The following is a 27,791-nucleotide window of genomic DNA, read 5'->3' on the forward strand; positions in this document are numbered from 1 at the left end:
GGAACATGTCGGAGTGCTGGGTACCTCTGTCCACGTCTTTCCTGACTCTCTGCAAAAGGAAAAGGGAGCCGTGACAAATGCCACGTGCTGTGCCAAGCCACGCAAGGCCCCCCAAGCTCGGGGTCCCGTTTTCCACGGAGGTGACTCGCTAGCCTTCAGACCAGCCTCAAAATCTGAAACACAACAGGATCCATCCAGACCGCCTCTGTACGAACAGAATAAATGACCACGGGCTGGGGACACCCCCGAGCTCTCCTCTCAGAGCTTCCTGTGGCTCTGAGCCGAGCCCTGCTCTGGATGGGCGGGGTTGTCGCAGGGACCCTCCTATCATTACACAGCCACCTTCCATCTCCAACCCCTGTGCCCTCAATTCCCATCGCCTTCCCAGTAATGGAATTCAAGCTTTGGCGCGAGGATCAAACAAACGCTCTGTGCAGAAGCCGGCACAGCCATTTAAAGAGCTTTCCTGAGCTGTAGACAGCACAGCCCACCTCCACCCCGGTCTGCTGCTTCAAACCAGGCTTATGACGCTGGGCAGACCACACACTTCCCTCTCCCGAGCAGCACCCCAGTCCTCACGCTGCACCTTCCACCTCAGTGTAGAAGGGTCTAGAGAGCGACCTGGAAAAACAGCTCTCCTCAGTGGCATGATCTCAGCAATTTCAACTTCTTTGCCTTTGTCCTTCAAATCCCCTATTTTTAATAAACTTGTAACTGCAGCATAGTTTTACATTTACAGAAAAACGGAGAAGGTACCGAGAGTTCCCACGTACACTGCAGCCTGTTTCCCCTCATTGCTAGCATCTTACGTTAGTGTGGTGCATCTGCCACAATTAACGAACCAACACTGACAAATGGCTATTAACTGAAGCCCACAGTTTATTCACATTTCCTTAGTTTTCCCGAATGCCCTTTTCCTGTCCCAGGATCCACGTTACATGGAGTTGTCATGAATCCTTAAGCCTCTTGAGCCGAGAGGGTTGCTCAGACTTGCCTTGTTTTTGGTGACACTGAGGAGGGCCAGTCACGTGTTTTGTAGGGTCCCCTCTACCGGGACTCGTCTGACACTGTTCTCACAATTGGACAGGGCTGTGGATTTTGGGTGGTAGATCCCAGAGGTCCAGTGCCCTTCCCATCACATCCTATCAAGGGTACATGCTGTCACCAAGACCCATCCCTGCCGACGTGGACCTTGGTCACCTGGCTGAGGTGTGTTTCTCAGGTTTCTCCACTGTGGAGTTCCTGCCCCGCCCCAACATTCCAGCCTGTCCTCCTTGGAAGCGCGTCAGTCTGCGCAGCCCCCTCTTAAGGAGGGGGTCGTGCTCCACCCTCTGGAGGGTGGAGGTTCCACCTTTGTGTGGAATGCTGCACAGCGCGATGTGTCTTCTCCCCGTGCATTTAATCTATTCAATCACTGGTTTGCGGCTGCGTGGGCTCGTGGATATTTGGCCCCTGTGCACCGCAGTCCAACACGACTTTACTCACTCTGCTGCTCGGAGCTCTGGCCCAGTCCCCTGGGAGCCCTTTCCGGCGGCTGCTGCGTGGGCTCGTGGGTATTGGGCCCCTGTGCACCGCAGCCCGACACGACTCTACTCACTCTGCTGCTCAGAGCTCCGGCCCAGTCCCCCGGCAGCTCCCGAGCCGCTGATGCACCCCATCAGCACAGGTTTCTTACACGCGCTTCCTTGGGCTCTGGCGCTACAAGCAGCTCCGGGAGCACCTTGCACACTTCTCGCCCCAATTCCAGAATCGGCTACTTCCCCGAGCAGCCCTGCTTACTTCGTGGAGATGGTCCTAGAATCCAAGATCTGGGCACAAGGTATCCTGACTGCTGCTGGGTGGTGGTGTTCTGTTCTGTGAGCCGACAGAGCCAGGGAATACATGTGAATAATTCACTTGGTTTTGTTTAACTAACGAGTATGTATTGTGTCTACTGTAAGGGGGAAAACCTATTTTCCTTTTGGAAAACAAACAATCCAATTGTCCGTGGGCCGGACATGTGAGCTGACCGCCCCAGAGCCAAGGAGGGTCAGCGTCAGTCACGCGTGGGAAGCAGCCATCTCTAGGAAAGGAGAGCTAGGCGCACGCCTCTTCTGCTCCCCTCTGGAGACAGGTGCACAGCTCACGTGGTGCATCTCTGCACGTCACAGCTCCTGAGACTCTGCACATTCCTCTTTTCCAGCGGCCGAGCAGGGGGAGTGGCTGCCACTCCCAGGCCCACCCTTCCAGGCCAAAGCCCAGCACTCTCAGGAACTAAATCCACACAAGGGGCTTCCCTGGTGGCACAGTGGTTAAGAATCCGCCTGCCAATCCAGGGGACACGGGTTCGAGCCCTGGTCCGGGACGATCCCACATGCCGCAGAGCAACTAAGCGCATGCGCCACAACTACTGAGCCTGCGCTCTAGAGCTCGCGTGCTGCAACTACTGAAGTCCGGGCGCCTAGAGCCCATGCTCCACAACAAGAGAAGCCACCACAATGAGAAGCCTGCGCACCGCAACGAAGAGAAGCCCCCGCTCACCGCAACCAGAGAAAGCCCGCGCGCAGCAACGAAGACCCAATACAGCCAAAAATAAATAAATAAAATAAATAAATTTTAAAAAAATAAATCCACACGAGGCCTTGCCCACTGGCCACACACGGCAGGAATTCAGTGCCGTCTGCTTGTGTCGCAAACTTGATCACAGCCGGGCTCCAGCCCTTCCCTCTCAGCCCCTTGCCCTGCTGCACCTGCGGGCATCCACGGCACTGCTCCGCCAACAGCAATCATCCTTCCTTAGAACCAACGAGCTGAGGGAAACTTTCATGCTGTCACATTTAAATACACCCCCCGAGGCCCGTACGCCAGAGCCCTCCCTGAGAACGCCGCTCTGCCTGCCCGGGGCCACGGCTTCCACACTGTGGCCGGCGTGGCAGAGCCCGGGGCTGGGGAGGCAAGGAGGCTGCAACCGAGGGCTCCCCATGAAGCATGTAACTCCCACTCCACCTCCCCTTCCTGACAGGGGTGATGAGAGGCCCGTGCGCTAGTCCCGCACCCAGTGGCCTGCGCCGTCCTTCCAGTAACGCGCGTCACACTGGCCAGACACTCACTCTCCTCACTGGACTAGAAGAGGACGCAGAATGTGCGTGAACCTCTGGAGCTGTCAAACTTCCCCCAGGGCGTGCAAGGCTCTGAGCGGGGTCTCAGCTCCTCCCCAAGGGGGAGTGGACGCTAACGCCACGGAGCGGTGACTTGGGTGTGCACTTGACAGAGCATTCCTTCCGCTGCTCGCAAATCTCTGTCTCATACAGTATTAATGGAACCCAAAGACATCTGAGAGAGACGTGTACCAAGGGTCGCAACACTACGCTGCTCCTGTGGAGGGCGTTCCCACCCAGAAGAACCCCAGTATCACACCCACGCCTTTATCACCAACTCTGGTAAATCCCCCGTGAGTGCAAACAGAGCAGCTTCTCACTGCCATCAAATGCCGAAGGCCTGGCGTGAGTGGCCCCTGAATCAAAGGGACTTGGATCATCCCCCAGCTGTCCGTGTGGCTGCAGAAAAGCAGCATTTGGGAATTAGGCACTGCTTTGATTAAAGTGGCATCAGCTTAACAAGGGCTTGCTGTTCATCATTCGGTTTTGCTCTGAGGAGCACCTACTGTGATAAAGCATCAGTTCTGGGCACTGTGCACAGCTTCTGGCGACAGCCGCCTGTTTTGCAGGGCCCTCCCAACTGTCATGCGTCTAGCCACGCCCCAGGCAGGTCATAACCACAAATCCCAAGTCAGTTTTCCTTTCCAGAACAAGGGCTGGCCGCTGGCTGAGTGGGGGTGCGGCAGGGTGGAAGGAGGTGGCCGGGGCACCTCCCTGCCACAGCCATCATTTACGCTGCATGTTTCGGAGGCATGTGGATGAGAACGCAACGTGACTGTAAAGAACCTTAGTATGTTCACACAGGAGCAGATCAACACCACCTCTGTCCATTTCTCATTCAACATAAAGGACTGTTCATATTAATCTAATGAACTATTATTTGAAATTTTCATCGCTGGTGAAACTGAAAAGGCAGCAGACAGAAGTCACTCTGCATCCCACACGCGCGTCTTACCTGCTTCGAGTAGCCCCCGTAGATGATGATGCTGCCCTGGGCGGTGACGGTCATCAGGCAGCCTGACCTGGGTGTGGGCCCAGTCCCAGACGGGGACAGCCTGCTCCACGTGAAAGTGTCCAGGTTGAAGGCATACAGGTCATTGTAATAGATGTAATCTCTGCTATAATATAGGAACACAAACAAAAAGGCGGTGACATGAAAAAGTGAACTTGATTTAAAATAAAGGTACATTTGCTACCTTATGTACTAAGTTATTGGCTTAATTAAAGTTTAAATTCATAGGAAAGGACAGCAAGCATATGTGGCTTTGCACCTGAAGCCAGAAATAACGCTGGCCCAGAGCAGCACTGTAACATGCCTGGATCCGAAAGTCTTTGCATTCTGCAAGTTACGTGATACATCCTTACACAGTTTATACAATCACAGTCTTGCAAACAACTACATTAGTTTTCTGTATGTGGAACTTTAAGCGGGACAGTGAACTAGGTACCAATACCCTGCATCCTCAGAAGGGAGATATTAACAGCTTGGCAAGGGCTGTGGAGACCCCAGGCTGGGCAGAGACGGGGCAAAGCGTTCCTGGAACTGAGAGAGGAGAACTCCTGGAGCCCACACGTCCGAGCCAAAGCCCAGAGGCCATGGCTGAGGCATCCAACAGGCACAGCGGCCTTGCCTTGCTGAATGCTCCTGGGGCTTCAGGGGCAAAGGACTCAAAACACACATGGCGCCTTGAGGAGGGAGCACGTGTGTGAGGGAAGCAGCGGTTCTGCCAGAGACACAGAGGCAACCGTGTGTCCTGAGGGGAATTTCACAGGTGGCCACGGGCAAAGCCAAGGGGCCTCGGGTCAGAATTACACAGAAGAATGAGAGATGCTCCCCAGCTACTCCACACGGAGAGCTGGGCCCGATGTTCGCAGGAAGAAAGCATGGACGCACGGAGGGACCGAGCGGCCCCACCGGTCAGACATGATTCCTGACTCTCCTGCTGCACTCAGATTACCCAAGTCTGGCGCCCTACAGCCAACGTGCAGGTCACTGTGCTCCCCGGAATGCTGTCCAAAGCAGGGCACTGGGAACAGGATGAGCCAGGTGAACTCTCCACCAAACACATCATTCCGTGGCAGGAGGGCTTTTAGTAGACGAACTGAGGAACCAGAGGCACGGTTTTTAAAAGACTTCACCACATTCCACAGTTTTCTCAGATTTCACGTTGCAAATTTCCAGGACAAAAAATATTCTGTTCTGCACGTAGGGTAAATAACAACTGTCATTGGGTTTTAAAGATCAAACTGTACTTTGTTCGATATGGGTGGTGGCCACGGATGCCTGTTTGAGGAGCTTCAGCTTTTCTACATGTTTGAAGTACTTCACGAAGAATAATTTTAAACGAAGTAACAGATAATAGCTTTGAAAAACGTTCTGAGTTTGAAATGGTTCCAAGTTACAACCACTGTAAAACGTGACTCATTTTGTAACCTGTGAGTTTCAGGAGAAGGGCCTGTGTAGACCCCGCTCACTGTCCCGCACACAACAGGTGCTGAATTAACACACTGACGTCTCGTGAACCCCCGTGTCTGCAATGGCAATCAATTATTTGCTTTGTAAAGGGTTTTAAATGTAAACAACAATCCTTTAAATAAGAATTTTAAAAAACAGAGCAGGCTCTCTTCTCCAAAATGGCAAGAAACCAAACACCTGCATGTCAGGAAATGGACCACGGACAGGAGATGGACCAGGACAGGGCAGGGAGCCGGGGTGGGGGCAGGAGACGGACCAGGGGTAGGAGATTAACCAGGACAGAAAACCAGGGTGTAGGCAAGAGACAAACCAGGAGCAGGAGACATTACCAGGGGCAGGGAGCCGAGGGGTGCAGCGCGACAGAATATGGGAGTAACTGACCTGCCACAATCTTTGGTCGAGGACAAGTTCTACTACTTGCAGTTATCTTGGTTTCCTCACCTTTAAATTGAGCTAATAACCTACCCTCCCCAATAGCTTGGTTTTTAAGTGAATTCTATAAAAACCACTTGGTGAACTTTGTGACGAGACATGAAATTTAAACACTATTATACCCAGATTATGCCTTTAAGATACACAATCATTCCTTGTTTTATGTGAATTCGACTTTAAAAATCTCCTCCCAAGGCACTTAAGAATTATACCCTGGGAGGCCTTCAAGATGGTGGAAGAGTAAGACGCGGAGATCACCTTCCTCCCCACAGATACACCAGAAATGCATCTGCATGTGGAACAACTCCTACAGAACACCTACTGAACGCTGGCAGAAGACCTCAGACCTCCCAAAAGGCAAGAAAACCCCCACGTACCTGGGTAGGGCAAAAGGAAAAAGAAAAAACAGAGACAAAAGAATACAGACAGGACCTGCACCAGTGGAAGGGAGCTGTGAAGGAGGAAAGGTTTCCACACAGCAGAAGCCCCTTCGCGGGCGGAGGCGGGGGATGGCGGGGGAAGCTCCGGAGCCGCGGGGGAGAGCGCAGAGCGAAGAGATGCCGGCACAGAGGGTCGACGCCAACCGGCACTCACCAGCCCGACAGGCTTGTGCTCAATGGCCGGGGGGGGGGGGGGGCGGGGCCAGGGAGAGGACGGGGGTTGGCTGCGTGAACACTGCCTGAAGGGGGCTAGTGCGCCACAGCTACCGGGAGGGAGTCCGGGAAAAAGTCTGGAACTGCCTAGGAGGCAAGAGACCATTGTTTCGGGGTGCGCGAGGAGAGGGGATGCAGAGCACCGCCTAAACGAGCTCCAGAGACGGGCGCGAGCCACAGCTATCAGCGCGGACACCAGAGACGGGCATGAGATGCTAAGGCTGCTGCTGCCTCCACCAAGAAGCCTGTGTAGGAACACAGGTCACTATCCACACCTCCCCTCCCGGGAGCCTGTGCAGCCTGCCACTGCCATGGTCCCCTGATCCAGGGGCAACTTCCCCGGGAGAACACACCGCGCGGCTCAGGCTGATGCAACATCATGCTGCCCGCGGCAGGCTCGCCCCGAACTCCCGTGCCCCTCCCTCCCCCCAGGCCTGAGTGAGCCGGAGCCCCCGAGTCAGCCCCCCCCCCCGACCTGTCTGAGCGTCTGAGCTTCTGAGCGTCTGAGCAGGAACAGATGTCCTCGGGGGACCTACACGCAGAGGCGGGGCCAGATCCACAGCTAAGCCCCGGGAGCTGTGAGAACAAAGAAGAGAAAGGGAAATCCCTCCCAGCAGCCTCAGGAGCAAATCTCCACAGTCAACTTGATATACCTGCATCTGTGGAATACCTGAATAGACAACGAATCATCCCAAATTGAGGCAGTGCACTTTGGGAGCAACGATATTTGTATTTTTTTTTTTCTCTTTTGTGGGTGTGTATGTGTAATGCTTCTGTGTGTGATTTTCTCTGTATAGCTTTGCTTTTACCATTTATCCTAGGGTTTTTGTCTGTCAGGGGTTTTTTTTGGTTTCTTTAGTATAGATTTTAGTGCTTGTTATCACTGGTGGATTTGTTTTTTGGTTTGGTTGCTCTCTTCTTTCTTTCTTTTTTTAAATTACTTTTTAATTTAAAATAATTATTGTTTATTTTAATAACTTTATTATTTATTTCTTTTCTTTCCTTCTTTTTTTCTCCCTTTTATTCTGAGCCATGTGGATGACAGGGTCTTGGTGCTCCGGCCAGGTGTCAGGCCTGTGCCTCTGAGGTGGGAGAGCCTAGGTCAGGACATTGGTCCACCAGAGACCTCCCAGCTCCACGTAATATCAAACAGCGAAAATCTCCCAGAGATCTCCATCTCAACACCAAGACCCAGCTCCACTCAACAACCAGCAAGCTACAGTGCTGCACACTCTATGCCAAACAACTAGCAAGACAGGAACACAACTCCACACATTAGCAGAGAGGCTGCCTAAAATCATAAGGTCACAGACACCCCAAAACACACAACCAGACGCAGACCTGCCTGAGAGAAAGACAAGGTCCAGCCTCATCCACCAGAACACAGGCACTAGTCCCCTCCACCAGGAAGCCTACACAACCCACTGAACCAACCTTAGCCACTGGGGGCAGACACCAAAAACAACGGAAACTATGAACCTGCAGCCTGCAAAAAGGAGACCCCAAACACAGTAAGTGAAGCAAAATGAGAAGACAGAGAAACACACAGCAGATGAAGGAGCAAGGTAAAAACCCACCAGACCTAACAAATGAAGAGGAAATAGGCAGTCTGCCTGAAGAAGAATTCAGAGTAATGAGAGTAAAGATGATCCAAAAATCTTGGAAATAGAATGGAGAAAATACAATAAACGTTTAACAAGGACCTAGAAGAACTAAAGAGCAAACGAACAATGAACAACACAATAAATGAAATGAAAAATTCTCTAGAAGGGATCAATAGCAGAATAACTGAGGCAGAAGAATGGATAAGTGGCCTGGAAGATAAAATACTGGAAGTAACTACTGCAGAGCAGAATAAAGAAAAAAGAATGAAAAGAATTGAGGACAGGGGCTTCCCTGGTGGCACAGGGGTTAAGAATCTGCCTGCCAGTGCGGGAGATACGGGTTCAAGCCCTGGTCTGGGAAGATCCCACATGCCGCGGAGCAACTAAGCCCGTGCACCACAACTACTGAGCCTGCACCCCCGAGCCACAACTACTGAGCCCATGTACCACAAGTGCTGAAGGCCGTGCACCTAGAGCCCGTGCTCCCAACAACAGAAGCCACCACAATGAGGAGCCTGCACACTGCAACGAAGAGTAGCCCCTGCTTGCAGCAACTAGAGAAAGCCCACGTGCAGCAACAAAGACCCAACGCAGCCAAAAATTAAAATAAATAAAATAAATTTATTAAAAAAAATTAAAAAGAATTGAGGACAGTCTCAGAGACCTCTGGAAAACATTAAACGCACCAACGCACCAACATTCAAATAACCCCACCAACATTAGGGGTCCCAGAAGAAGAGGAGAAAAAGAAAGGGACTGAGAAAACATTTGAAGAGACTACAGTTGAAAACTTCCCTAATATGGGAAAGGAAATACTTAATCAAGTCCAGGAAGCACAGAGAGTCCCATACAGGATAAACCCAAGGAGAAAAACACCAAGACACATATTAATCAAACTATCAAAAATTAAATACAAAGAAAAAAATATTAAAAGCAGCAAGGGAAAAACAACCAATAACATGCGAGGGAATCCCCATAAGGTTAACAGCTGATCTTTCAAAAGAAACTCTGTAAGCCAGAAGAGAATGGCAGGACATATTTAAAGTGATGAAAGAGAAAAACCTACAACCAAGATGACTCTACCCAGCAAGGATCTCACTCAGATTTGACAGAGAAATTAAAACCTTTACAGACAAGTAAAAGCTAAGAGAATTCAGCACCACCAAACCAGCTTTACAACAAATGCTAAAGGAACTTCACTAGGCAGGAAACACAAGAGAAGGAAGAGACCTACGATAACAAACCCAAAACAACTAAGAAAATGAAAATAGGAACATACATGTCGATAATTACCTTAAATGTAAAAGCATTAAATACTCCAACCAAAAGACACAGACTGGCTGAACGGATCCAAAAACAGGACCCATATATGTGCTGTCTACAAGAGACCCACTTCAGACCTAGGGACACATGCAGACTGAAAGTGAGGGGATGGAAAAAGATATTCCATGCAAATGGAAATCAAAAGAAAGCTGGAATAGCAATTCTCCTATCAGACAAAAAAGACTTTAAAATAAAGTCTATTTTATTTTAGATGCTACATAATGATCAAGGGATCAATCCAAGAAGAAGATATAACAACTGTAAACATTTATGCACCCAACATAGGAGCACCTCAATACATAAGGCAAATGCTAACAGCCATAAAAGGGGAAAGCGACAGTAACACAATCACAGTAGGGGACTTTAACACCCCACTATCACCAACAGACAGATCATCCAAAATGAAAATAAATAAGGAAACAGAAGCTTTAAATGATACATTAAACAAGACGGACTTAATTGATATTTATAGGACATTCCATCCAATAACAACAGAATACACTTTCTTCTCAAGTGCTCATGGAACCTTCTCCAGGACAGATCATATCCTGGGTCACAAATCAAGCCTTGATAAATTTAAGAAAACTGAAATCGTATCAAGTATCTTTTCCGATGACAACACTGAGACGAGATATCAATTACAGGAAAAAATCTGTAAAAAATACAAACACATGGAGGCTAAACAATACACTACTTAATAACCAAGAGATCACTGAGGAAATCAGAAAATACCTAGAAACAAATGACAATGAAAACACGATGACCCAAAACCTATGGGATGCAGCAAAAGCAGTTCTAAGAGGGCAGTTTATAGCAATACAATCTTACTTTAAGAAACAAGAAACATCTCAAATAAACACCTAAAGCAATTAGAGAAAGAAGAACAAAGAAACCCCAAAGTTAGCAGAAGGAAAAAAATCATAAAGATCAGATCAGAAATAAATGAAAAAGAAATGAAGGAAACAATAGCAAAGATCAGTAAAACTAAAAGCTGGTTCTTTGAGAAGATAAACAAAATTGATAAACCATTAGCCAGACTCATCAAGAAAAAAAGGGAGAGGACTCAAATCAATAGAAATAGAAATGAAAAAGGAGAAGTAACAACTGACACTGCAGAAATACGAAGGGTCACGAGAGATTAGTACAAGCAACTCTATGCCAATAAAATGGACAACCTGGAAGAAATGGACAAATTCTTAGAAATACACAACCTTCCAAGACTAAACCAGGAAGAAATACAAAATATAAACAGACCAACTCCAAGCAATGAAATTGAAACTGTGATTAAAAACCTTCCAACAAACAAAAGCCCAGGACCAGATGGATTACAGGCGAATTCTATCAAACATTTAGAGAAGAGCTAACACCTGTCCTTCTCAAACTCTTCCAAAATGTAGCAGAGGGAGGAACACTCCCAAATTCATTCTACGAGGCCACCATCACCTTGATACCAAAACCAGACAAGGATGTCACAGAGAAAGAAAACTACAGGCCAATATCACTGATGAACAAAGATGCAAAAATCCTCAACAAAATACCAGTAAACAGAATCCAACAGCACATTAAAAGGATTATACACCATGATCAAGGGGGGTTTATCCCAGGAATGCAAGGATTCTTCAATATTCACAAATCAATCAGCGTGGTACACCATATTAATAAATTGAAGGATAAAAACCATACGATCATCTCAACAGATGCAGAAAAGGCTTTTGACAAAATTCAACACCCACTTATGATAAAAACCCTCCAAAAAGTAGGCATAGAGGGAACTTATCTCAACATAATAAAGGCCATATATAACAAACCCACAGCCAACATTGTTCTCAATGGTGAAAAACTGAAACCATTTCCACTAAGATCAGGAACAAGACAAGGTTGCCCACTCTCACCACTATTATTCAACATTGTTTTGGAAGTTTCAGCCACAGCAATCAGAGAAGAAAAAGAAATAAAAGGAATCCAAATCGGAAAAGAAGAAGTAAAGCTGTCACTGTTTGCAGATGACACGATGCTATACATAGAGAATCCTAAAGACTCTACCAGAAAACTGCTAGAGCTAATCAATGAATTTGGTAAAGTAGCAGGATACAAAATTAATGCACAGAACTCTCTTGCATTCCTATACACTAATTTGGAAAAATCTGAAAGAGAAATTAAGGAAACACTCCCATTTACCACTGCAACAAAGAGAATAAAATACCTAGGAATAAACGTACCTAAGGAGACAAAAGACCTGTATGCAGAAAACTATAGGACCCTGATGAAAGAAATTGAAGATGATACAAACAGATGGAGAGATATACCATGTTCTTGGATTGGAAGAATCAACATTGTGAAAATGACTCTACTACCCAAAGCAATCTACAGATTCAGTGCAATCCCTATCAAACTACCACTAGCATTTTTCACAGAACTAGAACCAAAAATTTCACAATTTGTATGGAAACACAAAAGACCCCGAATAGCCAAAGCAATCTTGAGAAAGAAAAATGGACCTGGAGGAACCAGGCTCCCTGACTCCAGACTATACTACAAAGCTACAGTAATCAAGACAATCCAGTACTGGCACAAAAAGAGAAATATACATCAAAAGAAAGCCCAGAGATCAACCCACATACATGTGGTCACCTTATTTTTGATAAAGAAGGCAAGAACATACAATGGAGAAAAGACAGTCTTTAAGTGGTGCTGGGAAAACTGGACAGCTACATGTAAAAGAATGAAATTAGAACACTCCCTAACACCATACGCAAAAATAAGCTCAAAATGGATTAAAGACCTAAATGTAAGGCCAGACATTATCAAACTCTTAGAGGAAAACATAGGCAGAACACTCTATGACATAAATCACAGCAAGATGCTTTTTGACCCACCTGTTAGAGAAATGGAAGTAAAAACAAAAATAAACAAACGGGACCTAATGAAACTTAAAAGCTTTTTCACAGCAAAGGAAACCATAAACAAGATGAAAAGACAACCCTCAGAATGAGAGAAAATATTTGCAAATGAAGCAACTGACAAAGGATTAACCTCCAAAATTTACAAGCAGCTCAGGCAGCTCAATATCAAAAAAACAACCCAATCCAAAAATGGGCAGAAGACCTAAATAGACATTTCTCCAAAGAAGATATACAGATTGCTAACAAACAAATGAAAGAATGCTCAACATCATTAATCATTAGAGAAATGCAAATCAAAACTACAAATGAGGTATCACCTCACACCAGTCAGAATGGCCATCAGCAAAAAATCTACAAACAATAAATGCTGGAGAGGGTGTGGAGACAAGGGAACCCTCTTGCACTGTTGGTGGGAATGTAAATTGATACAGCCACTATGGAGGTTCCTTGGAAAACTAAAAAGAGAATTACCATATGACCCAGCAATCCCAGTACTGGGCATATACCCTGAGAAAACCATAATTCAAAAAGAGACATGTACCACAGTGTTCACTGCAGCACTATTTACAATCACCAGGAGATGGAAGCAACCTAAGTGTCCATCAACAGAGGAATGGATAAAGAAGATGTGGCACATATATACAATGGAATATTACTCAGCCATAAAAATAAACGAAATTGAGTTACCTGTAGTGAGGTGGATGGACCTAGAGTCTGTCATACAGAGTGAAGTAAGTCAGAAAGAGGAAAACAAATACTGTATGCTAACACATATATATCGAACCTAAAAAAAAAGAAAAGTTATGAAGAACCTAGGGGCAGGACAGGAATAAAGATGCAGACATAGAGAATGGACTTGAGGACATGGGGAGGGGGAAGGGTAAGCTGGGACGAAGTGACACAGTGGGACGAAGTGAGAGAGTGGCACGGACTTATATACACTACCAAATGTAAAACAGATAGCTAGTGGGAAGCAATCGCATAGCACAGGGAGATCAGCTCGGTTGGTGCTTTGTGACCACCTAGAGGGGTGGGATAGGGAGGTTGGGAGGGAGACGCAAGGGGGAGGAGATATGGGGATATATGTATATGTATAGCTGATTCACTCTGTTATACAGCAGAAACTAACACACCATTGTAAAGCAATTAAACTCCAATAACGATGTTAAAAAATAAAAAAGAATTAAAAGAAAAAAGAATTATATCCCCTTTTCTCAACTAATGAAAATATTTTTTGTTCGTGAAAAACACCTGAAACCTTAACTGAGCCAGGTCGACACCAGGATGCCTCAGCTCGGGTAGGGAACAGTGAACACAGCAACGTTCACTCCCGTTAACGTACCGAGCGCCACTCTCTCCACATATATGTGCAAGGACTTATTTTCACGAGCCAGTATCATAAAAAATGTGTGCCAGTGGAGTCACACTGAAAAAAGTGTGAGTGCTGCCACCACAACGAGTTGATGAGTATGTTATTTTTTAAAGGAGCAGGGAACAGAGGAGCATGTGAAACGAGGCATCAGCAAGAAAGCCATCCACCCACCTTGTCTGACACGGCGCGAGGTCAGAGGAAAAGCACCACTTGTGGGGCCTGCACCAGGCATCAGAGCAGTCTGGATGTCTTACCCAGAACCTTAGTGTTTTACGACAGTGGCAGGAACTAACCTGTTCATCGAGTGTCTTCTTTTTCTGGACTGAACTAATAAGGACATTCAGTCCTTATCAGTATCAGTATCAGTATAGATGATGGGCTTAAAACCCCCGGGAAACATGCCACCAGGCTGGGCACATAAGCACTGTGGCGACACAACCAGGCACAGGAGACCTGGATGTCCCCTCAGGTGCCTCTGCAGGATGCAGGCTGCCGCATGTTCCCTATCGGGCGGATTTTAAAGTTATTTTAGCCTTGTGGTTCTCAAAGTGGGGTTCCCTGGCCAGCAGCATCACCTGGGGCCTGAAGAAATGCAGATTCTCAGCCCGATCCCAGGCCAATGGAGTCACAAATCAGAGTCTGAACAAGCCTTTCAGAGGACTGTCAACAGGCTGAAGTTTGAGAGCCCATCTTAGATAGGACTGGCCACATTACTTGCAGGCCTTGGTGCAAAATAAAACTGTGGGAACCTCTGTTTAGTAATTATGAAGAATCCCACGACAGTGACAACAGAGCATTAAACCAAGCTCAGGGCCCTCCTCTGCAGCTGCCCAGGCCGTTGGCCCTGGTTTAAGGGATGGGCAGCATTTTCCACGTGTATTCAGAATGGTTCTTCACATAAGGAGCCCACTCCTTACGGCTCCAGGAGACGTGGTCCTCCTGTTTGTACTGACCTTGTACTCTCATGGAAGCCACCAAAAAGGATTAACTGTCTCTTCCAGGCCACCATCCGATGTCCACTCCGTCCTGAAGGACCGCCTGGCGATCTAAAATTGAATAAAAAAAAAAAGAGCTTGGCAGATGGCGGAAGAGTAGGACGTGGAGCTCACCTCCTCCCACAAACACCAAAATACATGTACAAGTGGAACGACTCGCACAGAACATCTACGGAACGCTGGCACAAGACCTCAGACTTCCGAAAGCACAAGAAAACCTCCACATTACTGGGTAGAACAAAAGGAAAAGGAAAACAAAAGTGAAAGGAGTTGGGACGGGACCTACACCCCAGAGAGGGAGCTGTGAAGGAGGAAAGGTTCCTGCACCCTGGGAAGTCCACTCATCGTCAGGGAGATCAGCCTGGACAGACGGGGAGCTCTGAAGCCTCCGAGGAGAGCGTTAACAGCCAGTTTGCAGGAGGCAACACAGAGAGTGCCCTGCACAGTCAGTCCATACAGCTGCCCTGCACTCCCCAGCCTGAGACACTCATCCACAGGCGCAAGGGGCGGCTGGGTGCTGAAGCTTGGGCTTCGGAGGTCAGACCCAGGGAGAGGACCAGGGCTGGCACACGGAGACAGCCTGAAGAGGCTGGACTGTGGCAACTGAGGGTGTGCTCGGAAGAAGCCTGGGCCTGTCAGAGAGGCAAGGTGCCATTGTTGGGGGGCACGTAAGGAGAGCAGCAGGACCACCATAGAAGCTTCCTTCCTTGTGCACGTGCTCTCCGTCAACAGGACACCACCTACGCGAGCTCTGGGCTGGGCGTGAGCCGCCACTACCATCCCGGGCTCCAGAGGCGGGGATGGGCCATCGCCACTGCTAAGACACACACAAGCAGACCCGACGCGCTGCACCCCGCTGTCTCAGGAGTGCACGGGCTGCCGCAGCCACCGCAAGACCCATGAAGAGGTGCCAAGTGCTGCCTGCACTGTCTTGGGAGGGCATGGGCCACCACCACCAAGAGACCCGCCAGCAGGCGCTAGTCATTGTCTGTGCCCTCGTGGGAGCATGCGGGCCGCCACCGCCACTACGAGAACTGGGAGCAGGGACCAATAGCTGCCCCCGCTGCCCAAAAGGCTCAGGGGCCGCGGCCACTGCAGGGAGACCAACAAGAGGGCGCTCATCGCTGCCCCCGCCACACCAGGAGCGCACGGGCCACCGCACCTGCACGCCCCGTATCAGGGGGATAATGCCCAGCATACACTGAGGAAAGAGGCAGCAAGCATCCAGACTAAAAGCAGCCCCTCAAAGCCAGACAAGATGGTGGAGTAGAGGATCGAGCTCACCTCCTCTCAAGAAAACACCAAAATCACAACTAACTGCTAAACAACTATCAACAAAAAAGACTGAAGGGCTTCCCTGGTAGTGCAGTGGTTAAGAATACACCTGCCAATGCAGGGGACATGGGTGCGGGCCCTGGTCTGGTAAGATCCCACATGCCACGGAGCAACAAAGCCCATGCACCACAACCACTGAGCCTGTGTTCTAGAGCCCGCGAGCCACAACTACTGAGCCCACGTGCCACAACTACTGAAGCCCACGTGCCACGACTACTAAAGCCTGTGAGCCACAGCTACTGACGCCCGCACACCTAGAGCCCATACTCCACTACAAGAGAAGGCACCACAATGACAAGCCCGCACACTGCAACAAAGAGTAGCCCCCACTCACCCCAACTGGAGAAAGCCTGCGCGCAGCAACAACGACCCAACTCAGCCATAAGTAAACAAACAAACAAACAAATTTTTTTAAAAAAGACCGGAACCTACGAAAAAAGATATTTTACACCCAAAGACGAGGAAGCCACAGCGAGATGGTAGGAGGGGCACTTTCACAATATAATCAAATTCCATACCCGCCAGGTGGGTGACCAACAAACTGGAAAATAATTATATGGTAGAGGTCCTCCCACAAGAGAATTCTGAGCCCCACGTCAGGCTCCCCAGCCTGAGGGTCTGGCCTCAGGAGGAAGAGCCCCCAGAGCTCTTTGCTTTTGAGGCCAGCAGGGCTTGAGTACAAGAGCTCCACAGGACTGGGGGAAACAAGAGACTCCACTCCTGGAGGGCACACACAAGACTTTGTGGGCAATAGGACCCAGCATAAAGCAGTGACTCCACAGGAGCCTGGGACAGACCTACCTGCGGGTCTTGGAGGGTCTCCTGGGGAGGCAGGGATCAGCTGTGGCTCACTGCGGGGGCAAGGACACTGGTGGCAGAGGCCCCAGGGAATATGACCAACATGAGCTCTCCTGGAGTCACCATCTTGGCACCAAGACCTGGCCCCACCCAACAGCCAGCAGGCTCTAGTGCTGGGATGCCTCAGGCCAAACAACCAGCAGGGGAAACACAGCCCCACCCATCAGCAGACAGGCTGCCTCAAGTTGTACGGAGCTCACAGTCACCTCTAAGCACACCCCCTGACATGGGCCTGTCCACCAGAGGGACAAGACCCAGCTCCACCCACCAGTGGGCTGGCTCTAGTCCCTCCCACCAGGAAGCCAGCACAAGCCCAGGACCAACATCACCTACCAAGGGCAGACACCAAAAACAAGACGAACTACAATCCTGCAGCCTGCAGAAAGGAGACCACAAACACAGAAAGTTAGACAAAATGAGATGACAAAGAAATATGTGCCATGTGAAGGAACAAGATAAAAACCCAGAAGAACAACTAAGTGAAGTGGAGATAGGCAACCTACCTGAAAAAGAATTCAAAGTAATTATAGTAAAGATGACCCAAGATCTCAGAAAAAGAATGGAGGCACAGACCGAGAAGATACAAGAAATGCTTAATAAAGAGCTAGAAGATTTAAAGAACAAACAGATGAACACCACAATAACTGAAATGAAAAATACATTGAAAAGAATCGACAGCAGAATAAATGAGGCAGAAGAATGAATAAATGAGCTGGACAACAGAGTGGTGGAAATTACTGCCACAGACCAGAATAAAGAAAAAAGAATGAAAAGAAATGAGGACAGCCTCAGAGACCTTTGAGACAACATGAAACACATCAACATTCACAATATAGAACTCCTAGAAGAAGAGAGAGAGAAAGGGCCCGAGAAAATAGTTGAAGATACTATAGCCGAAAACTTCCCTAACATGGGAAAGGAAACACTCAAGTCCAGTAAGCGCAGACAGTCCCATACAGGATAAACCCAAGGAGGAACACGCCGACACATATTAATGAAACTGACAAAAATTAAAGGCATAAAGAGAAAATATTAAAAGCAACAAGGGAAAAGCTACAAGTATCATACAAGGGAATCCCCATAAGGTTTTTTCGGCAGAAACTCTGCAGGCCAGAAGTGAGTGGCATGATACACTTCAAGTAATGAAAGGGAAAAAGCTACAACCAAGAATACTCTACCCAGCAAGGTTCTCATTCAGATTCGAAAGAGAAATCGGAAGTTTTACAGACAAGCAAAAGCTAAGAGAATTCAGCACCACCAAACCAGCTTTACAACAAACGCTAAAGGAACTTCTCTGGGCAGAAAAGAAAAGGCCACAACTAGAAACAAGAAAATTATGAACGGGAAAGCTCACCAGTAAAGGCAAACACACAGAAAAGGTAGGAAAATCACCCACACACAAATATGATATCAAAACCAGCAATCGTGAGAAGAGGAAAGTACAGATGCAGGATACAGGAAATGTGTTTGAAATTAAGAGACCAGCAACTTAAAACAATCTTGTATATATTCAATATATACACTGCTTTACCAAAACCTCAGGGGAACCGCAAACCAAAAATCTACAATAGATACAACAGACACACACACACACAAAAAGCAATCCAAACACACGACTAAAGACAGTCATCAAACCACAAGAGAACAAAAGAAGAAGGGAAGAAAAAAGACCTACAAAAACAAATCCAAAACAATTAACAAAATGGCAATAAGAACATACATATCGAGAATTACCTTATATGGAAATGGTTTAAATGCTCCAAAAGACAAAGACTGCCTGAACGGATACAAAAACAAGACCCATATATACGCTGTCTACAAGAGACCCACTTCAGATCTAGGGACACATACAGTCTGAAAGTGAGGGGATGGAAAAAGGTATCCCAGGCAAATGGAAATCAAAAGAAAGCTGGAGTAGCAATACTCATATCAGACAAAACAGACTTTAAAATAAAGACTGTTACAAGAAACAAACAAGGACACTACCTAATGATCAAGGGGTAAATCCAAGAGGAAAATATAACAATTGTCAATATATATATTGAGACATGTCTCAATGTCCCAACATGTCCTATGTCCCAACATAGGAGCACCTCAACATGTAAGGCAAATGCAAACAGCCATAAAAGGAGAAATTGACAGTAACACAGTAATAGTAGGGGGCTTTAACATCCCACCTACATCAATGGACAGATCATCCAGACAGAAAATCAGTAAGAAAACACAGGCCATAAGTAACACATCAGACCATCCAAAAGCAGCAGAATACACATTATTCTCAAGTGCACATGGAACATTCTCCAGGATAGGTCACATGCTGGGCCATAAAGCAAGCCTTGGTGAATTTAAGAAAACTGAAATCATATCAAGCATCTTTTCTGACCACAACACTATGAGATTAGAAATCAATAACAGAAAGAACTTAAAAAAAAAAAACACCACCAACACGTGGAGGCTAAACAACATGTTATTAAACAACCAATGAATCACTGAATAAATCAAAGAATGAATAAATAAATAACTAGAGATAAAAGACAATGAAAACACAGGAATCCAAAACCTATAGGATGTGGCAAAAGCAGCTCTAAAAAGGAAGTTTAGAGCAATACAATCTTACCTCAGAAAACAAGAAAAATCTCAAACAACCTAACTTACACCTAAAACAACTAGAGAAAGAAGAACAAAACACAAAGTTAGTAGAAAAGAAAATCATAAAGGTCTGAGCAGAAATAAATAAAACAGAGACAAAGAAAACAATAGCAAAGATCAATGAAACTAAAAGCTGGTTCTTTGAAAAGTTAAAACTGATAAACCTTTAGCCAGACTCATCAAGAAAAAAAGGGAGAGGGGGTCAAATCAATAAAATTAGAAATGAAAAAGGAGAAGTTACTACTGACACCACAGAAAATACAAAGGATCATAAGAGACTACTACCAGCAACTATATGCCAATGAAATAGACAACCTAGAAGAAATGGACAAATTCTGAGACAGGTACAACCTTCCAAGATAGAATCAGGAAGAAACAGAAAATATAAACAGACCAATCACAAGTACTGAAACTGAAACTGTGACTAAAAAACTTCCAACAGGGCTTCCCTGGTGGCACAGTGGTTGAGAGTCCGCCTGCCGATGCAGGGGACATGGGTTCGTGCCCCGGTCCGGGAAGATCCCACATGCCGCGGAGCGGCTGGGCCTGTGAGCCATGGCCACTGGGCCTGCGTGTCCGGAGCCTGTGGTCCGCAACAGGAGAGGCCACAACAGTGAGAGGCCCGCATACCGCAAAAAAAAAAAAAACTTCCGACAAACCAAAGTCTAGGACCAGATGGCTTCACAGACGAATTCTATCAAACATTTAGAGAAGAGTTAACACCTATCCTTCTGAAACTCTTCCCAAAAACTGCAGAGGAAGAAACATTCCCAAACTCATTCTATGAGTCCACCATCACCCTGATACCAAAACCAGACAAAAATACCACAAAAGAAGAAAATTACAGGCCAATATCACTGATGAACACAGACACAAAAATTCTCAACAGAATACTAGCAAACCAAATACAACTATACATTAAAAGGATCATACACCACGATCCAGTGGCATTTATCCCAAGGATGAAAGACTTCTTCAATATGCGCAAATCAACCAGTATGATACACATTAACAAAGTGAAAAATAAAAACCGTATGATCATCTCAACAGACGCAGAAAAAGCTTTTGACAAAGTTCAACACCCAGTAATGATAAAAACTCTCCAGAAAATGGGCAAGGAGGGAACGTACCTCAACATAATAAAGGCCATAGATGACCAACCCACAGCTAACATCATTCTCAATGGTGAAAAGCTGAAAGCATTTCCTCTAAGATCAGGAACAAGACAAGGATGTCCACTGTCACCACTTTTATTCAACATAGTTTTGGAAGTCCTAGCCACGGCAATCAGAGAAGAAAAAGAAATAAAAGAAATTCAAATTGGAAAAGAAGTAAAACTGTCACTGTTTGCAAATGACGTGATACTATACATAGAAAATCCTAAAGATGCTACCAGAAAACTACTACAGCTCATCAATGAATTCGGAAAAGTTCCAGGACACAAAATTAATGCACAGAAATCTCTTGCATTCCTATACACTAACAATGAAAGATCAGAAAGAGCAATTAAGAAAACAATCCGGGCTTCCCTGGTGGCGCAGTGGTTGAGAGTCCGCCTGCCGATGCAGGGGATACGGGTTCGTGCCCCGGTCTGGGAGGATCCCACATGCCGTGGAGCGGCTGGGCCCGTGAGCCATGGCCGTTGAGCCTGCTCGTCCGGAGCCTGTGCTCCACAATGGGAGAGGCCACAACAGTGAGAGGCCCACATACGGCAAAAAAAAAAAAAAAAAAAAAAACAATCCCATTTACCACCGCATGAAAAAGAACAAAATACCTAGGAATAAACCTACCTAAGGAGGAAAAAAGACCCATACCCTGAAAACTATAAGACACTGATGAAAGAAATCAAAGATGACACAAACAGATGGAAAGATATACCATGTTCTTGGACTGGAAGAATCAACACTGTCAAAATAACTATACTACCCAAAGCAATCTACAGATTCAGGGCAATCCGTATCAAATTACCAATGGTATTTTTCACAGAACTAGAAAAATTTTTTTTTTAATTTCTATGGAAACACAAAGACCCCAAATAGCCAAAGCAATCCTGAGAAAGAAAAACGGAGCTGGAGGAATCAGACTCCCTGACTTCCCACTATGCTACAAAGCTATAGTAAACAAAACAGTATGGTACTGGCACAAAAACAGAAATATAGATCAATGGGACAGGATAGAAAGCCCCCAAATAAACCCATACACCTACGATCAATTAATCTATGACAAAGGAGGCAATATACAATGGAGAAAAGACAGTCTCTTCAATAAGTGGTGCTAGGAAAAGTAGGCAACTACATGTGAAAGAATGAAATGAGAACATTCTCTAACACCATACACAAAAATAAACTCAAAATGGATCAAAGACCTACTGTAAGGCTGGATATGATAAAACTCTTAGAGGAAAACATAGGCAGAACACTCTGACATAAATCACAGCAATATTTTTTTTGGATCCACCTCCTAGAGAGTAATGAAATTAAAAACAAAAATAAAAAAATAAACAAATGGGACCTAATGAAACTTAAAAGCTTTTGCACAGCAAAGGAAACCGTAAAAAACAAAAAGACAACCCACAGAATGGGAGAAAATATTTGCAAATGAAGTGACTGACAAGGGATTAATCTCCAAAATATATACACAGCTCATGCAGCTCAATATAAAAAAAAAACAAACAACCCAATCAAAAAATGGGCAGAAGGGGCTTCCCTGGTGGCGCAGTGGTTGAGAGTCCGCCTGCCGATGCAGGGGACACGGGTTCGTGCCCCGGTCCGGGAAGATCCCAAGTGCCGCGGAGCGGCTGGGCTCGTGAGCCATGGCCGCTGAGACTGCGCGTCCAGAGCCTGTGCTCCGCAATGGGAGAGGCCATAACAGTGAGAGCCCCGTGTACTGCAAAAAAAAAAGAAAGGGCAGAAGACCTAAACAGACATTTCTCCAAAGAAGACAAACAGATGGCCAAAAAGCACATGAAAAGATGCTCAACATCATTAATTACTAGAGAAATGAAAATCAAAACTACAATGAGGTACACCTCATACCTGCCAGATAGCCATCATCAAAATATCTACAAAGAATGAATGCTGGAGAGGGTGTGGGGAAAAGGGAACCCTCCTACACTGTTGGTGGGAATGTAAATTGGTGCAGCCACTATGGAGAACAGTATGGACGTTCCTCAAAAAGCTAAAAATAGAGCTACCATATGACCCAGCAATCCCACTCCTGGGCATATATCCAGAGAAACAATAATTCAAAAAGATACATGCACCCCAGCGTTCACTGCAGCTCTATTTACAATAGCCAGGAAATGGAAGCAACCTAAAAATCCACTGACAGAGAAATAGATAAAGAAGATGTGGTATGTATATACAATGGAATATTACCCAACCATAAAAAAGAATAAAATCGTGCCAGTTGCAGCAACATGGATGGACCGAGAAATTATCATACTAAGTGAAGTAAGTCAGACAAGGACAAATATCATATGATACCACTTATATGTGGAAACTAAAAATATAATAATAATACAAATCAACTTATCTACAAAGCAGAAACAGACTCACAGACTTCAAAAAAAAGTGATGGTTACAAAGGGGAAACGTGAAGGGGGGAGGGATAAATTGGGAGTTTGCAATGAACATATACACACTACTATATGTAAAATAGATAATCAACAAGGACCTACTGTACAGCACAGGAAACTCTACTCGATATTCTGTAATAACCTATAGAGGAAAAGAACCTGAAAAAGAATGGATATATGTATATGTATAACTGAATCACTTAGCTGGACACCCGAAACTAACACAACATCGTAAATCAACTATACTCCACTATAAAAGAAAAATTAAATTAAAAATAGGGGCTTCCCTGATGGCGCAGTGGTTGGGAGTCCGCCTGCTGATGCAGGGGACGCGGGTTCGTGCCCCGGACCGGGAGGATCCTACGTGCCGCGGAGCGGCTGGGCCCCGTGAGCCACGGCCGCTGGGCCTGTGCGTCCGGAGCCTGCGCTCCGCAATGAGAGAGGCCGCAGCGGTGAAAGGCCCGCGTACCGCAAAACAAAAAATAAATAAAAAATAAAAAAGAACCACTTTTTACACCAATTTATTCTGTAAGCATTTACTGGGTACCATCAAATTTGACCACAAGCTACCAAAACCAACCTGAGTATAACTAACTATTATAAACTCTAGAATAAAACAGGAGAAAATCTCTATGACCTTGGCGTAGATAAAGGTAGAAGCTAAGAAACTGGACTCCGTCAAAATAAAAATCTTCAGCTCTTCAAAATAAACCATTAAAAAATAAAAAAGCCAAGTGACGTACTGGGAGAAGTATTTGCAAATATACATCTGCAAGCGACCTGCATCCAGAATATACAAAGAGCCCTTACTACCTTATCAGTAAGATAAACCACCCAATAAAAACACAGGCAAGGGCTTCCCCGTGGCGCAGCGGTTGGGGGTCCGCCTGCCGATGCAGGGGACGCGGGTTCGTGCCCCGGTCTGGGGGGACCCCACATGCCGTGGAGCGGCTGGGCCCGTGGGCCATGGCCGCTGGGCCTGCGCATCTGGAGCCTGCGCTCCGCGGCAGGAGAGGCCGCAGCGGTGAGAACCCCCCGTACGGCCAAAAAAAAAAAAAAAAAAAAACACAGACAAAAGATCTGAACAGAAAGTTCACAAAAGATATGAAAACAAAATTCACAAAAGATAGAAAAATTATGTATAGACATACAGACAACTAACAAAAATATGAAATGTGGTCAAGGTCATTAGATGTCAGCTGTTTAATACCAGAAATGAGCTCCTCCCTGCACCCCCCGGGGGGGGGGGGCCTGAGACAAAAGATGGCACCCAGAGCTGTCAGGCCAGGAAGCACTGGAGCTCACTCCCCCTCCCCCTCTCCGCTGTGGGGAGGGTGAAAACGGGACAACAGCTTCTCACAACTGCCACACACAGACTCAGCACACAACCTAGCAATGTGACATCAGACATATACTCAAGAGAAATGAGAACACAGGTGCACACAAACACCTCCACGTGTTCAGAGAAGTTTTACTAACGGCTGTCCAAGGCTGGAAGCGGTGGAAAGCGCTCCAAGTACACAGATACACAAGGTGCGGTGTGTTCATCAGACAGAACACGCGTAGGCCATGGAAAGGAGCCATCTACTGACACACACCACGACGTGGACGGCCTCAAATACCCCACGGACAAGGGAAGCAGGGAGACAGAGAAGCGTGGACTGGGTGATTCCACTTGTATGAGATTATAAAAAGGCAAAATGAATCCCTGGTGACAGCAGCTGCCTGGGGCCCCAAGCTTAGCAGAGAACTGACTGCAAAGGGGCAGAAAGGAACTTTGCAGGGTGATGGAATGTTCTGTTTCGGGTATGGGGGTGGCTACACAGGTATATATAGTTGCTGAAATTCATCTAACTGTACGCATAAAAGGTATACATTTTACAGAATGTAACCATATCTCAATAAAACGGATATAAAAATACACAGCAACAAAAAACCAGGAAAAGGGACGTTCCAGCTTCTGGTTCAGCATATAAGGAGCCTGGAAGTTGCTACTCTGTCCTATAAAAAGCTAAACAGACTGAAAACTCCACAGTTCTTGATCTGTAAGAGAGGTGAGCACACAGGGAACACTGCTGCCCACAGACTGGAGACACGGGCAGTGACACAGAGTTGTGCTCAGGGCGGGGGGGGGGACACACACAAGCAGAAACCCCGGAAGGAACCAGTGCTGGGGTAGAAACTAGGGTAGAAACCCTAGTTCAGCTGGAGGCCCAGTGCAGACAACTCTGAGAGTGGGAAGCCCCAGGTGGACCTCATCACCAGGGTACCCACAATATTGTAAGATTTGCCGCCAGGGGCTCGACCAAAGTCCCACAGTAAATATGAGGGAAAAACCCCCTCGTGCCTCTGGCAGGGGGAGAGGAAAAGGAACCACTCTGAGAGACATCAGAGCCCTGTTCTTAACAAGGCTGGCTCTCGAGGGAAACTAGTTAACCACAGCCTAAGCTGCTGTGTATTATCAGAACCAAAATGACCTGGAGGAAGAGAAATACCCAACTCCAGCCCACTCCAGGCAGCCTGCCCCACCTAAGGGGATGGAAAAAACTGAGAAACACTAGAGAAGTTCATGGTCCAGAGGCACAGGCTTCACTAGAAGACCTAAACCCAATCAAAGGACGAGCGAACGCTTCCCCTCCCCCCTCATCACCAGCGACCTATTTACAGCAGTTCCTTTAACAGATACATCATGTCTCACAAGCGAGAAAAAATTACAAGGCATACTAAAAGCAAAAAACACAACTTGAAGAGACAAGCATCAGAACCAGACATGGCAGGGATGCTGGGATTCTCAGACCAGAAATTTGAAACAACTATGTTTAATATGCTAAGGGCTCAAGTGGACAAAGTAGACAGCATGCAGGGACAGATGGGCAAGGTAAGCGGAGATGGAAGTCCTAAGGAAGAACCAAAAAGAAAGCCCAGACATGAAAACCACAGTGACCGAAATGAAGAATGCCTTTGATGGGCTTGTAGTTAGACTGGACACAGCTGAGGAAAGAATCACCGAGCCAGAGGACATCTCAATAGAATCCCTGAAAACCAAAAAGCAAGGAGAAAAAGACTGGGGGGAAAAAAAGAACAGAACATCCAAGGACTGTGGGACAACTACACAAGGTGTAATGTACGTGTAATGGGACCATCAAAAGGAGAAGAGAGCAAGGAGCAGAAGAAATACTTGAAATAACACTGAGAATTTCCCCAAGTTAAATTCAGACACCAAACTACAGACCCAGGAAGCTCAGAGGAGGCCAAGCAGGATAAATGCCAAAAACTACACCTTGGTATATCATTTGTAAATGATAGACGATCAAAGATAAAGAAAGTATCCTGAAAGAAACCAAGGGAAAAAACACCTCACCTATAGAGGAACACAGATAACAATTACATCCAACTACTCCCCAGAATGCATGCAAGCAGGAAGAGACTGGAAATATTTAAAGGGCTGAGAGAAAAAACCCCATCACCTAGAATTCTGTACTCTATGAAAGTATCTGTCAAAAATGAAGGAGAAATAAAGCCTTTATGAGACAAATAAAAATTGAGAGAATCTGTTGCCAGTAGACCTGCCTTACAAGAAATGTTTAAGCAAGTTCTTCAGAGAAAAGGAAAACAATATAGGTCAGAAACTTAACTGATCATACAGGTAACCGTTTGTTTAAAATAATAATGGCAACAATGTATTCAGTTATGTTTGCTTTTGTGTGTGTGTGTGTGTGTGTGTGTGTGTGTGTGTGTGTATACACACGGTATATGCCTTAAGGAATATATATTTGTGTGTGTATATATATTCACATATGTGTACATATAAGTGAAATGAATGACACAATGATACAAGGGATTGGAAAAAGAAATTAGGATTATCCTGTTCTTACAAGGTACTCACACCACCTGTGAAGAGGTATAGTGTTATTTGAAAGTGGACTTGGGTTAGTTATAAATGTTTACTGCAAACTATAGGGCAACCACTTAAAAAAGTAAAGAAAGAAGTATAACTGATATGCTAAGAAAGGAGAAAAATGGAATTATACAATGCTCTATTAAAACCATAAAAGGCAAAAAAAAGTGCAGAATAAAAACAGGAACAAATATCAAGGGCAACAAAAGGAAAACTATAACAAACGTGGTAGATACTATATCAGTAATCACTTTGAATGTCAACGGTTTAAATGCACCAGTTAAAACAGAGACTATCAGAGTGGATCAAAACACAAGACCCAATTACATGTTACCTACAAGAAACCCACTTTAACTATAAAGACATATGGATTAAAAGTAAATGGGGGCTTCCCTGGTGGCACAATGGTGGAGAGTCCGCCTGCCGATGCAGGGGACACGGGGTCGTGCCCCGGTCCGGGAAGATCCCACATGCTGCGGGGCGGCTGGGCCCGTGAGCCGTGGCCGCTGAGGCTGCGCGTCCGGAGCCTGTGCTCCGAAACGGGAGAGGCCACAACAGTGAGAGGCCCGCGTACCGAAA

General features: G+C 46.2%; 1 protein-coding gene across 1 annotated transcript in view; it reads right to left on the minus strand.

The window, feature by feature from the left end:
• Positions 1 to 27,791, minus strand: part of KLHDC4 (kelch domain containing 4) — a 57,695-nt gene that overhangs the window by 4,782 nt on the left and 25,122 nt on the right. Inside the window, exons 6-8 of the mRNA XM_007468428.1 lie at positions 14,854 to 14,946; positions 4,093 to 4,252; positions 1 to 49 (exon numbers count right to left, since the gene is read on the minus strand). Of these exons, the coding sequence (XP_007468490.1) occupies positions 1 to 49; positions 4,093 to 4,252; positions 14,854 to 14,946 (302 nt within the window). The remainder of the gene's footprint in view (positions 50 to 4,092; positions 4,253 to 14,853; positions 14,947 to 27,791) is intronic.

This window comes from Lipotes vexillifer, unplaced genomic scaffold (genome assembly GCF_000442215.2).
Source record: "Lipotes vexillifer unplaced genomic scaffold, Lipotes_vexillifer_v1.1 scaffold23, whole genome shotgun sequence".
In the NCBI taxonomy this organism is placed as follows: Eukaryota; Metazoa; Chordata; class Mammalia; order Artiodactyla; family Lipotidae; genus Lipotes; species Lipotes vexillifer.